The sequence below is a fragment of the Gossypium raimondii genome, chromosome 11 (assembly GCF_025698545.1).
Source record: "Gossypium raimondii isolate GPD5lz chromosome 11, ASM2569854v1, whole genome shotgun sequence".
NCBI lineage: Eukaryota > Viridiplantae > Streptophyta > Magnoliopsida > Malvales > Malvaceae > Gossypium > Gossypium raimondii.
In genome coordinates this window covers 60,091,420-60,106,156 of record NC_068575.1, presented here as the reverse complement: position 1 = coordinate 60,106,156, position 14,737 = coordinate 60,091,420, and the positions used below count along the sequence as shown (strand labels likewise).

At 32.4% G+C, this 14,737-nt stretch overlaps 2 protein-coding genes across 3 annotated transcripts; one reads left to right on the top strand and one right to left on the bottom strand.

Moving 5' to 3' along the window:
* Window positions 1-604: 604 nt before the first annotated feature.
* On the bottom strand, window positions 605-3,262 carry LOC105802128 (mitochondrial phosphate carrier protein 3, mitochondrial). The gene is made up of 6 exons (XM_012633591.2): window positions 2,721-3,262; window positions 1,762-2,123; window positions 1,628-1,671; window positions 1,299-1,513; window positions 1,078-1,202; window positions 605-984 (listed from the first exon to the last, which is right to left on the bottom strand). Exons 1-6 carry the CDS (start codon window positions 3,069-3,071, stop codon window positions 924-926), a joined length of 1,158 nt encoding a protein of 385 aa, XP_012489045.1. The 5' UTR covers window positions 3,072-3,262; the 3' UTR covers window positions 605-923.
* A 2,919-nt stretch (window positions 3,263-6,181) lies between these two features.
* LOC105802129 (coiled-coil domain-containing protein SCD2) lies at window positions 6,182-12,212 on the top strand. Of its 2 annotated transcripts, none has more exons than XM_012633593.2 (17): window positions 6,182-6,657; window positions 6,760-6,926; window positions 7,355-7,430; window positions 7,609-7,650; window positions 7,742-7,804; window positions 8,391-8,440; window positions 8,516-8,543; window positions 8,835-8,909; window positions 8,986-9,096; window positions 9,173-9,233; window positions 9,662-9,778; window positions 9,865-9,983; window positions 10,285-10,354; window positions 10,626-10,667; window positions 10,836-10,876; window positions 11,510-11,636; window positions 11,859-12,212. In XM_012633593.2, the coding sequence occupies exons 1-17, from the start codon at window positions 6,310-6,312 to the stop codon at window positions 11,987-11,989; spliced, it is 1,668 nt and encodes a 555-aa protein (XP_012489047.1). In that variant the 5' UTR covers window positions 6,182-6,309; the 3' UTR covers window positions 11,990-12,212. The 2 variants fall into 2 exon arrangements, with proteins under 2 accessions (XP_012489047.1, XP_052480160.1); XM_052624200.1 differs by having other exon boundaries at window positions 6,512-6,657; window positions 6,764-6,926.
* The last annotated feature ends 2,525 nt before the right edge of the window (window positions 12,213-14,737 follow it).

Below are 14,737 nucleotides of genomic sequence, written 5' to 3'. Positions count from 1 at the left end.
TTTCTCGAGTTAGTTTAAATACAAGAGCTTCTATATAATATCGAGGAGGAGATTGAAGATGAGAACGTTTGAATTGTTATTTACGTGCCTGTAATAACTTTAATCGTTATTTAGCTAAATAAATTACTTACATATTATTTTGAATTGATTTTATTACGTGTTACAATAATATGTATATTTGTATTAATTTTGAGATGCTGTATTCATATATTTATTTATGTTACGTCTGTCTTATATGGTTCAAATTGTTTTACCACGTGTTCAATTACAATCCACCCAATTCCTAATTCATATCTTGCAGCGGTCAAATGAGCAATGAGCAAGGGAAAGGAGGCTTTAAAATCTATTAGAAAAAGTTAAGTAAATTACTAACCCAATCCTTGATGGGGAAAAATATACTTTAAAAAACAGATCGTAGGCTTGAAAAAGAAAAAGAAAAAGAACATGGATCAATTTCGGCTTGACCAGACCCAGAACCCATTTATCTAGGTTCAAGCAATAGTCCAACTAGGGCCTTCTTAAACCCTTTCACCGTTGGCTAGGGTTGAAGGCCTTAGCTTAGCAATATTAAATCAATTGATTTATAAAAAGCACATTTTAAATATAGACAAAAAGATTAATCTTGCAATTCATTTTTCGACCTCTATGCTTCCTTTGTATACAAAAAGCCAAGAGTATATAATCTTTTGAGAAGAATTCTGCATTAAACTTAACCCAAACCTATGTTTCTTTGAAACAAAAGTTTCAATCATCGTTTGGTTACAGCTTGAATGGGTACCTACAAATAAGAACAAAGAACGAAATCCGTACACTAAAAAATCGCCATTGGTGGACATCAACCCTATTATTGCTCTCAACAAGGGGAATCCCCTTTATAAAATTCATACATGAATTAACTAAAGTAGCATTGCGTTCTCCACGAACTACATACTTTTTCCTGCCTTTGCAGGTGCAGGAGTGGGAGCACCACCGCCAGTGGTTGGCCTGCAGGAGTGGGAAAACCAGATTTAAGTCATTGGATATGATTGAAATTTCTTGGATATTAGGATTTAAAATTCTATATCAGAAAAAACTCACAGCCCAACAAAAACTTTAAAAGCATCATAGATTCCCCATTGTGCACCAGTAAGGGTTCCAATCATGACAATACGAAGGGGAAGTCCACGGGTGCAAAGACCCAACAATCCCATCTTCTTCACCGCCTGCAACAGATAAAAGAAGTGCAAAAGATCAGGGTGATCATGTCAAAAGTGACATATATATCAATGATATTGAAACAATATAAGGTTTTTACGTACATCACCGACTGTTGCTCCCTTGGCATTGTTGAGAAAAGAGACTAGGTTGTCAGCAGGATGTGACACAATAGCACAGAAAACACCAGCTATGTATCCACCAGCAAAGCTCACCGCAAGTTGCAATGATTTACTGCACTTATCTTTCGGGGTTGGAATGGCATGCTTGTAGAGTAGCTCTACAATTGTTTCAAAAGATGCAAATTTCATCATCGTATCTGCACATATAGCAATTTACTTCGTCACTACAGATTCTAAACTTCTCACAACCCCAAGGAAAGACACTTAAACACAGTGGTTAACAGTTATAAATTGCTAAATGTTTGGCTTACATGGAATCTGTCGTCCCCAGAGAGGAACGAGTCCTTTGAACAACCTACAAACATTGTAAGAACATAGTATCAGCATTTCATGCAAAACATAAATCCACTACTTGAACCATAAATTTATTTAAAGTTTATGATACCCGCCAAAGCCTTCAGCCTTCAAAAACTTTGGTAATCCATCTGATAAACCTCGGGCAAATCCCGGCTGAGTTTGCACACGGACTTTGACAGCCTCCATAGGGCAGAGAGCAACATCAGCAATCACTTCAGCTGATGCTGAACCAGCAAGAAAAATCAGGGTCTTATACTTTGATGCATATTCAGGACCCGCAAGGTCTGAATAGTACTTCTTGAAGAACTCATAGAAGCCAAATTTACAAGCGCCCTGGGCACTGTAACCGAGCAGAGTAGGCACCCAACCCTTGGATAAACCTTTAATACCTTGCTCCTTCAGCAAGATTCCAAACCCAGATGAGATGCTCTTGTATTTTACTGGGTCGATCTGAGATTTCAGAAGCATTCATATTAGCATTCCTTTTTTCTTTGGTATGAACAATTAAATTTAAAACCATGAAGCTACTCATTATGAATGATGTAGGTGAAAAAACGTTAAAAATAATTGCATTTTCGCATACGTCATTGGAAGCATCAAGGGACGAGCAACCATTTCGTCGATTTAAAAATTAATTTAAACAAAAACGAAGTTGTAGTACCCAAATCACATTTTATTGCCAATACTGTTTTAAATCTCAGAGAAATTAATTTCACTGTCTATCTATTCAAACTGACCCTGAAATCTAAAATTCAAAGAAAATTTGAATATATGTTTTTAGTAATCGAAGGCAATGCAATGATAATAGTGAAACAGTAAAATCTTGTGCAATGCATATTAACCACTAAATTTCAGAATCAAAGACCAAATCAAATACACATCAAATTCCAACAAACGTAAAGGAAAGAAAACCCAAACAACGTTGTTTAATCTATCATTTCTTTGGATCATCAAATAGAAATTTAGGAGTAACATCATAAATTCCATCATATAAAATAAAATATCGGAATAATCAAGAAAATGATCGGATGAACGAAGAAAGAATACCTGCATATTACACTTGACAAGATCAAGAGGCGTAACAGCAGTGTGAGTAAGGCCACAACTTAATATCCCACCCATCGTACACGCACCGTAAAAAGCGGGCGAGTGCATCTCGATCTTCTCCTTCGGTGCAGGTATCAAAATCCTACCCGAAGTAATCCCTGCATCACCGACACCCAAGTAATTCGTCGATGGCGATGGCGATGGCGAAACGGACGGTGATCGACGCAGCACATGGTGATGGTGATGATGATTGGCGTTAATCGAAGACGTGTCGAAACCAAGGGGTGATGTAGTTGTGGAATAGAGGAAGCTAGGAATGAGAGACTGGCGGCAGTTATCAGAGATTGCCATTTTTTGTTGTTGTTGTTTTGATTTGTTTTGTGGTTATTGGATCTGAAAAATAAAAGAAATTGAAAGCAGAGTTGGTTTTTGAGCGAGGGGAGGATACGAAGAAAATGGAAAGTTTGTGGTGCTTTCTGAAATACGAGATGAAAAGTAAGCAAAACCTCTCGAAAATCTCTGCGTTTTTTAATATTCTTCCTTGCCTCTCTCATACTCTGACTTTTGATATTTTCTTAATTCCACGGTTGACCCCTAAATATAAATATTATCAATTTTCGGTATAACTTCATTTTCATCTTAGTATATTTTTTAAGGGCATCTTAGTATTTTTAATAAAATAAGTGTTGTTTAACTGTTAATTTAACGGTGACTTATTAATATAATATTATAATTTAAAGATATATTTAAAAATTTAAAATTAATTTAAATTAAACTACTTAATAACAAAATAATCTGATTAATATAATATTTATAATTTAAAATGTTGATTCAAACAGATAACTTGAAAGCTATTGAAACTATCCAAAATTCGATTTCAACGTATTCTAGATTAACGCTTATCGGAAAAGATATTATTTTTAATAATGTAAAGGACTGGATAATCGAGTATATCCTAGGAAAGAAAATATAGAAGTTGATAAATTAACTAAAATAGCCTTTAATAAGGATGATGGGTTACATTTATTTTCAGTCAATCCTTTTAATTTAGGTTAATTATTTGTATTTTTACAGAAAAAGTATGATTAAAACATTTTAAAATTTTAAAATTAATTTGAAATGACTGGTAATCCCTTTGTTAAAATATAAAACAAATAATGCTAATCTCACTGCCAAATCGGCTCTCGCATGGCGGGTTTCTTAAAATAAAAACAAATAATATTAATTTTCAATTATTTAAATTTAATTTAAATAACAGTATCTTTTATTATTTAAATATTTTTAAAAATCCAAAAGTACCACTTAATTATTATAAATTCCAACTGATTAAATTATAAAATAATTATTATAAATGATATTGTTGACAGTTCAAGCTATAGTTAACGTGGTTTATAAAATTTTAAAAATATTACAGTTTTAAAATATTTAAGAAAATTTAGTAATTTATAAATTTATAAATTTTCTATTTTAATAATTATTAGAGATTTAAATAATTTTTTTGGAATTTCTATTTTTTGTAAATTTTAATTTTAAAATTTTCGAATGACTATAACAATGATTTCATTATGACATCGTTATACGATGCGTGACAACATATGATGGACTAAATATTCAGAACAAAATAGAAAAATAGTATACTTCAGAGATTAAGATATGCATTAAGTCAAAATACATATATCTATACTATATTAAGCTCTTAATTGAATTTGTTTCACAAGTCAATTAAGCACTAAGTATATTTTTATTATTTTATAAAAATAAATAAATGGACCTAAAATATTATAAATGAACGCTTCATTTATTATTTATGCATTTTTTCATAAATATATTTCTGTAAAATATTTTTACTCGATCATAATCTAGCATATAGATTTTCTTGATACTAATATTGTTGTCGTACATGAATTTTTTATTTTATTTATGTTTAGATATACAAAAAAAAGGCTAATAAATATATTAATACAATTTTTTATTAACATGTAAAATTTTTATGGGCAAATTATACTTCCTGTTTCAATATTAATGTAGAACGTATATATATTATGGAAAAAAATTAAAGAAATCATTCTATTGACACAATTAAGAAACTTTCATTTGGTAGGTTAATTGTCATGATTCTTATAACTAATGTTTAAAATTAATATTATTTCAATATGATTTCTTTATAAAATTATATCAACATTGAATACATGTTTATATAATAAGGATTATATATGTCAATAATTTTATTATAATTTATTTAGACATAAATTAAGGAAAAAATATAAATATGTGCATATTTAATCTAGTTTTAATATTTAAATATTAATTTATTATATACGATTTTTAAATCCAATACTGAAAAATATAAGTACTTACTTCAAGTACCTAAAATTTAAATTTTACCCATTCATTCAATTACTAATTATTATTATTTTTGGGTAAAATCGCTGTTCTGGAGGGAAAATGGTGTTTGGGTTTTTTAGGAGTGGGGATTAATGGGAAGTGTGTTTTCCAATGGCTGTTTTGATGACCTGCTTCTGTCGGTTGGAGTCTCCCATGGCGTACACGTGGCACTATCTGGGGTGGGACTCTTTGTCTAGGTTGGAGGATTTGTTTTTCTTTAGCTGTTAGCTTTTGCTTCTGATTTCTGGTTTATGGTTTAGACTCTTTTTTTTTTTAAATATTAATAAAAGCCTCCAGCTGGATTTTCACTAAAAAAAATACTCATTTTATATTTATTTCTTTAATAGATAAATGAGAAAGATATTAAATAAGATTAATTTATTAATTTAATTATTAATTGTGTATTTTTATAGAGTTTTCTGTTTGTAATTTTGTTTAATAACTTAATTTACATAAATTTTTTCTTTTAATCTTTATATTATATTTTAACTTTTTTAAGAGTAAAGGTAAAACCATAATTGAGAATAATAACAACTCATTTAAATTTATTTTAAATATTAATTTTTGGTCTTGATTTATATTTATTATAATTTAAACTATCATTTATAATATTTTTACCGTTTTCAATAATAGTACTTATGAAATATTACAAATTTTGTACCAAATTTTAAAAATTTAATATAATATATTTTAATTAATACAATATAAAAATCTAATGTTAAAAAAGAGCCTTCTACTGTTGGTGTACCATGTAAACAGCAAATTTCAAATCATAAAAAATTCAAAATAACTTTTTACTTGTCGGGTAAATTTCAGTGAAGAGCAGTGCCACGTGTCATGTAATAAAGGTAAGTTGTTTCGTGGCAAAGGCGGCTAAGGACAAAATGATAGGCTACAATTTTCAGTTACTCCGCAGCGAAAACATTCTTTATACAGAATCCTTTGCCATCAGCGCCCAAATCTTGGACCCCACTCGCCAACTCAGTTTAACACGTTGTCAAATGGGTCCATGCTTTTTTCCTTTTCAAGCCTCTCCCGCGAAACCCGTATTAAGCCGTAAAACGCTGTCGTATTGCTCAATCATCTTCCTCCCCATAATTTCAACTTTTCTTCAACCCTCCCTCTCTCTCGATCTCGACGAGACCAACCGCTCCCCCTACCCCTAAATCTAGCGCAACTGAGATAAGTAAATATTAGTAGAGTGATGGATCGGAGGAGGACAGGGAGTCCGGTGTACGGGCGGCAGTGGAGCGGGGGATCAAGCAGCTCGGGGTCATCGTCTCCGGCTCATCCTCAGTCGCGTGTTCAGCTAGGTGCAAACAGTGGTTTCTCAACTATCAAACGCACACAAAACGTTGCCGCAAAAGCCGCCGCTCAACGACTTGCTCAAGTCATGGCTTCGCAGACCGCCGATGACGATGAGGAAGACGACGATCTAGGGTTCCGGTTCGGTGGTCCTCCTGTACCTTCTAGCTTCTCCAATAATGGTTTAAATCACAGTACTTTGCCGGCGATCTCAATAGCTCGGCCTAATAGATCTCCCTCCCCTGCGGTAATAACTTTGAATTGAAGTGAGTTAAGGAGGTTTTTCTTCGCTCTTTTTGCGGATTTGAATTTTTTGATCTGATTTTCTCTTTTTGTTTGTTTTGATTAGTTAGGTCGGAATTTTGTAGAGCATGCTCCTTCGGTGCGGTCAACGTCAGCAGGGAGGCCGGCAGTAAGGTCAACAACGACAACTTTGATGCCGCCGAGTAGAACTTCAGTTCGTACTCCAGTTACTATACCTCCGATTGATCCTCCTAAACGGAGCAGAGATAAAAGGTTCGAGTTCATGAAATTTATTGCTTTACAATATATATGTATAAATTTTATAGATGCTTAATTAACTTCAAAACTTCGAGGATGTCCAAACTTTTTCTTATGATACTGTGATCCAAACTTTTATGTCTAACTGGAACTATCGTAGATCTTAGGATGTCCTGCCATCATCTTTTTGTTTATGACCTATATTCTTCTATCTTTTGGCAAAAATGTCTCAGCCTCAACTCATATTCAGTTTCCTGTTCTCTGTATGCATAATTGTTCATATACTTTTGTTTTTTCTCATTGTTCCGTGGAGTATTGTTGGTTTCAAATGTCTGCATTTAAAAATCTTTTCTTTTGTGTAATGGGGGAATAAAAGGAGTTCAATCTTTTTGTAATACAATATATTTTAAGAAATAAAATTATGTAATTGGAAAGCATTGCAGGTTTACAGCTGATGTAGGACAACTCAAAGCAAAAGATGCTGGAGATCAGCGTGAAGCTTCTGCACTCTGCGATGAAGTAATTCACTGGCATTTATCTATTTATTTTTTGACATCTGAATCATATTAACTCTCAAATTTATTACTTTAATATAGATTCTGTAGCTGCATAGTTTAAAATGCAATAATGCCTGTGAGCGTGCACCAAAGCTTTTGTATATAGTTCATATTTGAAGCTAATGTATGCTATGTTGCAGCTTGATATGCTACAAGAAGAGAATGAGAACCTGCTTGACAAGGTGAACTAGCTGAGATGAAAGAACTAAATTTTGATTATTAGGCTTGTGTTATCTGTGACATGTAACACTTATGCCCGTTCATGCTGTGCAGCTTCGTTCTGCTGAAGAAAGACGTGAGGAAGCAGAAGCAAGAGCTAGGGAGCTTGAGAAACAGGTGTGTTACTCAGTCTTCAGTTGCAAGATATTTGTCTCCCGCTTGTTATTGTTTGAATGGCTTATCCTATTAAAATGTTTAGCATCATCTGACTTATTTCATCTAAAGTGTTTCTACTCTATGAACCATTTTTGTTGATGTGGGGCACTTAAGTAATTTCAACTTGATGACACAAGCTAAATGCATATGGTAATATTTCAGAAGTCTTTCCTAGTTTTCCTTGAAGTACATATCCTGCCGCTTCCTGTGCTGTGTATCTCTTGGAGGGCTTAGCTTTATGTATTTGGTGGATTTCGTTGTATAATTCATCTTTACATAAGTTAGGGTCTCCAGCTTACAAGGTGTCTATTTGTGTTGTTGGTTCTTGATACATAAATTCCTTCCATAGGCATATTCTTGAATAAGCATGTTCAGATACCCATGTTAAACAACTTTTTCTTTTAACTTGTGAACATGTTACATTATTGAGATATAAGTGAAGTCAGTGTTTGAGTTGTGAACTGCAAGGTTGCATAAATGAGTAATATCCATTGTTCATTAGGTTTACTGCATTCATTCATCCGCTTCTTAAATTCAATGTTAACAGGTTGCTTCCTTAGGAGAAGGTGTATCTCTGGAAGCCAAATTATTAAGTAGGTAAGTGTGTGTCCTATGCATTTGCTAGTGGTGTTATTTATCATCTCTGTATGATTCTGTGTGATTTTTCTGTAGGAAGGAAGCAGCTTTGCGTCAAAGAGAGGTAAAACAGAACATCGTACTATAGAGTCCAAAGATTGGTTGGACCAGGTTTAGCTTTACTTCTTTCATATCATCAGGTTCATGAATTGAATAGTATGTCGTTACTTGACATATTTTTCCTATGTATAACTGTGCCTGGAACAACAGTATCGGTTACGTCTTACTGTGTCTCTTAGCTCTCTATAGCTCTTTATCCCAAAGTGCTAAAATTGAGTTCTTTGTTACTTTATTTAAGTTGTCAAATATTCTTCTCATTATAAACAAAGAAACTGTAAATTGTTCTTCCTTGCAGGCTGCTCTTAAGGCTGCAAAACAGACGAAGGATGGTAGGGAGGAGGAAATTGCAGCCCTTCGTTCAGAACTTGAGGTAAAGTGCGCCAATGATGCTAATGCATAGGAGTGAATTGATTCAGAAAGTGACTCTTTGACTTTCTTTTGATCAGAACTTGAAGGATGGGACTGCTACAGTGGTGGAACAGCTTCATGAAGCAGAATCTGAAGCAAAAGCTCTTCGCTCAATGACCCAAAGAATGGTTTTGACTCAGGAAGAGATGGTTTGTCTACTCATCTTCAAATCACTTTTTTCGCTACACGCTTATATTCTAATTGTATGCTAAATCTATTTTGTAGGAGGAAGTCGTCCTGAAAAGATGTTGGCTTGCTCGTTACTGGGGATTGGCTGTACAGCATGGTAATAAACTATCACTTTCTTCTTAAGCAAGGAAATAATATACATCCTAATTGTACCAAATAACTTGCATAAAAAGTAAAATTTAATCCCATGCATGTGATGTAGTGCACCTTTGGCATGAAATTTTGACCTTCCCTAAGATTCATGAAGTTCAAGAATCTTATTGTATGTATGACTTGGTCAGTAAAGTAGTCCTTTTGTCGATCTAAGATTTGTATTGCTAATGGGCACATTCTGCAAGTTCGGGGTGCCAACTTTGTTATTGTTCTTTTTTGAGCTAAGATATACAGTGCTTTGTTGATGGAATTTTCATTTTTTCACTCCTATAGAATTGATTCGTTCTATTCCTTCTTTGCAGTCATTTTATTTTTTAAAACTAGACAGAGTGACAGGAATCATTTTCCTGAAACTGCTACTGGATTTTGCAGGCATATGTGCAGATATAGCAGTGTCAAAGCATGAACATTGGTCTGCATTGGCTCCTCTTCCGTTTGAAATTATTGTTTCTGCAGGACAAAAGGCTAAAGAGGAGGCCTGGGATAGAGGCTAGTTCAAATTCTCACCATATCCCATTGACTCCCTCTTTTTAAATGTTAGTTTTTTGGTCATTAAAGTTGTAGAAATGATGCAGGCGGTGGTGATCTAGACCGGAGTAAACTTGTCCGAGATCTGAATGATCTGACAGGAGAAGGAACTATTGAGAGTATGCTTTCAGTTGAAATGGCCCTAAGGGAATTAGCATCTTTAAAGGTTGATTCTTTTTTGTTGCAAAGGAAAATTAAAAACATAAACTTTTTTCTGATCCGTTTGCATGCCTTTAGTATTTGTACTTTTCCTGAATGTTACACCCTAGTTATTCTATATAAATTTATACATGCCACATCCATGATGGTTTATGCCTGCTTATTAATTATTTAAAAATTTTGTTGCAGTAATACGTCTTCCCTTCCATTATGCATTTACATGAAGTTTCATTTTCTATTACCTATTTATTTCTTGTGCACTTCTGTAAAATACCACTTTATTTATTCAAATTCATTGCTGTTTTCAGGTTGAAGATGCTGTTATACAAGCATTGGGAAGACACAGACGCCTGAGTTTGCTTCGTCAGTCTGTCTCAGGTTTGATTTATTTATACTACATGCAAACACCCTTAGCTTCTTTTTTTTTCCACTTTATCTTGCATTTTTAGTTGATGTCCTATAAAATGGAGTGAAACTAGTGACAGTCCTATCCACCTTTTCGTCCTAAAGAAACAGTCCCCTATAATTATTTTGTTTCTTCGCTGGCAATTCTTTCCCTTCTACATTACATTTGTTGGAGATCATATTCTGATATGAGCAAAATATCATACTCTAGTATTTATCCTTTGTACTTGTATTTTATTTTCAGATTCCAAATCTCCTGGTGATCCGAAGTTGATAGATGCATTTGGTAAGGGATTCACTTTTTAGTCCGTTAATAATGCACTATCATATCAAACAGCATTTGTTCATTTTGGTTTAGGGAAAACTCTTGCCTCGATTAGTTTAAGATGATTCGCTGGTTGTTTATCTTTTTTATTTTATTTATTTATTTATTTATTTTACCTTTCAACTGCAGAACTAAGTGAAGAGGAGGGAGAAGATGTTCTTTTCAAAGAGGTTAGTCACTCTTTTCATCGAAATCTTTGACATGTTGGTCATATGTGAACCTTCAAAGTAAAATCTCTTTTCTCATTCTATGATGATTTTCTCTAAGTTATCTTGGCCTCTTTGCCTTTCTATTATGTCTCTAGATCGTTTTTATGTATATATATTATAAGTCTGTTCCTCCTCCTCCTTCTTCTTCTTCTTCTCTCTCTTTCTCTCTCTCTCTTCATGATTATATTGGAGCTAATTCGCTGGCTTGCCTCTTTTTATGCATAGCCATATCTATTCCCTGTAGGGGACATTAAAGAACATATTTATTTTTTTAGTTTTCATATGCATGATAGCCAGTTATGCATGGTCATTGCCGATTAGATTTTAATGATTTAGGTATGCAATTATCTTAACAAATAAAAACTGCCCATCAATTAACTGCATCTTGCGACCTCATCAACTTTCAGTAAAACAAATTTCCGTTTATTTTGAGGGTAGCAGGCTCGTTTTTAAACACCACATCAAGTTCTGAATTCATTAGTAAATTCAGTAGTGTTATGCCATCTGAGTAGGTTTGCACTACAGTTTCTCGTGCTGTAGAAAGCTTGATTAATTTCAGAAATTCCGTGTTCTTATAACTTGCAACTATTGTAGGCTTGGTTAACATATTTCTGGAGAAGAGCCAAGGTACATTGTATAGAGGAGGATATTGCAGAAGATCGACTTCAGTTTTGGATCAGCCGCAGTGGGCAGACCCCTACTTCACATGATGCAGTGGATGGTAAAAGCCCACCCATTTTATTTTATTTTATTTTTCCCTAAAAACACGGCTTATGGTGGTGAATATAATTTTGGTTATACTTTACGAAACATATACGCGTTAAAATTATCATTACATAAAGTTGAAGAGGTAGAAAAGAGTGAGTAATGTGCTACTATTTTAAAAGAATCAAACGCGGCATTTCTAGTAAAAATATCTGATTGGCTTGCGATCATGTGGCAGTTGATCGAGGTTTGTTTGAGCTGCGGAAGTTGGGGATAGAACAGCAACTTTGGGAAGCATCTCGTAAAGAAATTGACCACCCATCTGCTGCCTCTTTGTCTAACAACAATGATCCGGAGAACTCTTTGTGAATGAATTGTCTTCAGCTATCTTGATAAGTTTGCATCAATTTTTTGAAGTTTGTATATTTCTTGTTCAATTTTTGTTGATTTTTCATATTAATTTTGATTATAGCATTTTCTTAAATTCCACATGTTCGATTTCTTGGGTGTGGACTATACGATACATGGTGTAATAGATGTTGATACTTGTTTGAGTTTCAAATGAAGTAGATTCAAAGGCAACATTTTGAAACATTATACTTTAAATCAAGACAACCCCCGCCCCCTCTTTGTTCTTTTCCATTGTGGTTGGCTGCGATCTTAAATCTTTCACCGGAATTTTATGAATAATAAAAAAAAAAGGTTAGAGAAAATACATGAAGGTGTTGTTTTCATATAACAAAAATAAGAAAAAGCAACTTAATTTAATATAACCCAACAAAAAAAGGAAGCAAAGCTATAACTAATACTATTATTCTCGGAAGTGTTCAAAAGTCACATTTATCATTCTCCAACTCCCATTTCCATTCAACATACACCTAATTTAATTTAGTTTTCAAACAAAAAGTCTTGTTTAGTTGGTCACATTTCAAATTCCCCCAACCAAACCAACCCTCCTTTTTCCATAGCATACAATTATTAAATGACTTTGCAAGGAGTTAACTTGTTTCTTTTAGCTATATACAAATATAAATTATTTAATACTCTTTTAATTTTTGTTTTATCAAATAAAAGAAATGTTTGAAGTACTACAGGTAATGATTTTAAATTTTATCACTATCTTTTTAATATTTAAAACAGGTTAGTTGCGAAAATTTCAAAGAAAATCTTTAGTATAATGATGAGTTAAAAACTTTAAATTTTTATATAGTATCCTACATTTCTGTCTACCTCAAAAGTAAAAAGAGTAGTTGGTAATGTAATGAAATCACATTTGAAGAATGAAAAAAGTGAACAGCCTTTCAATTTACTTTAATTGGGAATGATGAAATAGAAATTCTCCCCAAAAAAAATCAGTGACATTTTGGCTGTTCAATGATGATAACCCAATAAAGCTCCTTCCTAAAATTTTAAAACTTAAATCACAAAATCATATTTCTTCTCTTCCCAACTTAATTTTTTTATCACTGCTACCTCAATTATATTCCATTATTCAAATTACTCTAACCATTAAAAAATTTCAACACTTCTGAATTAAAATTAAATTTTAAAAATAAAAACTTTTCTATTCTTTCTTTGCAATTCTTTTATCATTTTTATTCAATTCCTTCCTAGTATTTGAGTTTTCTCATTATAAATATTCACCCAACATTAATTATTTTATGCAAATTATATAGAAAATAATGAGAAAAAGTTATTTTAAGAAAACTAATACATAAATTTTGAATCAAGATGAAATGAATTGAAATTGAGGTTTAAAAAACTCTTCTAAAATTGAGTTTGCAAAAATTTCTCTTGAATTTTCTATCTGTGAAATTATTGGGTAAAAATAAAAGAAATAAATATGTTAATCAATTTTTTGAATTTTTAATTAAAATTATCACATATCATAAAATAATTGATTAAGAAAGATTTTTAACAATTGGTGTAATGTGAATAACACGAATTTAATTTAAGTACCACTTTAGATAATATAATATAATTTAAACACTTGTGACTAAAAAAATATATGCACCATTTGATTGTTTAGGCTATAAAAATTTAAGTTCTTTTTTTATTATCTATTTTACAATTTTTCATAAAATAAATATTAAAAAAATCAATTTCTTCAGCACAAAAGCGGGGGCCAATTCTTTTTATAATAAACTGGTACCCAACATGAAACAGCTAAACAAGGAGATGAAATTTGTCCTCTTGCTGTTTGTTTTCTGATCTGTCCATATCCATTTCTTTCTTTCATTCTTTTTTTCTATTTTATTTTCCCAGGAAACTAACCCCACTTCAACCAGCAGAATCTTTTTTTTTTCCAGAGGTGGTCCAAAGAATCATTGTGATCTTCATATACTAATAATATTATCACGATTAATTACAATAAATATTAATATTAAAAGAACTCAAACAGTGAGATAACAATGCATATATATAAATATCCCTAGATATATAAGTACACACCAAGAATTTGACATTACATAAAGGCATGCTGGATCATTTCATATGCTTTTTACTGTACAGAAAAATAAAGAGGGTCCTCATTGGAAGCCATGATAAGCTGTTCTGAAGCTATAATGGGAAACATGTGGTGTGTATGGAGCAATGCTTGCAAAAAAAGTGAAAAAAAAAAAAAAGTAGTGTCCTCAGGACCTCAATTCTCATTATTAAAAGAAACCCAAATCCATCAACATGTAAATACATAAAGGAAAAAAATTATGTTAAATTGTAAAAATAAATAAAGATTAAAATTTGCTTGCTGACTTGCTGTTTTCCACTAAACTTTTCTTTTATTATATTTACTATTAAGATCCATGTCAGTCAACTAAATGCTGTTGAAGTGAATTTTTTTTTTAATGCAAAACTTGTAACTTAAGTAATCACACTTCTATAATGAAAAAAAAATTTCCCAAGCAGTAACTTGGTTAATTTAGACTGAACATTTGTATTTGCAGTGCAAGAAAACATGATCAATCCATACATTTACTGGAAAAAAACAAAGGAATATTCACTGATGGTATTGGACCTGTCAATGAAGTTTCAGTCAGTGAAGAAGATTAAGAAGTGGGATTTGTTTTGTTGTTTTAAACTAAACTTGATGATTTTTATTTTCAGATATATTTTTCTGAG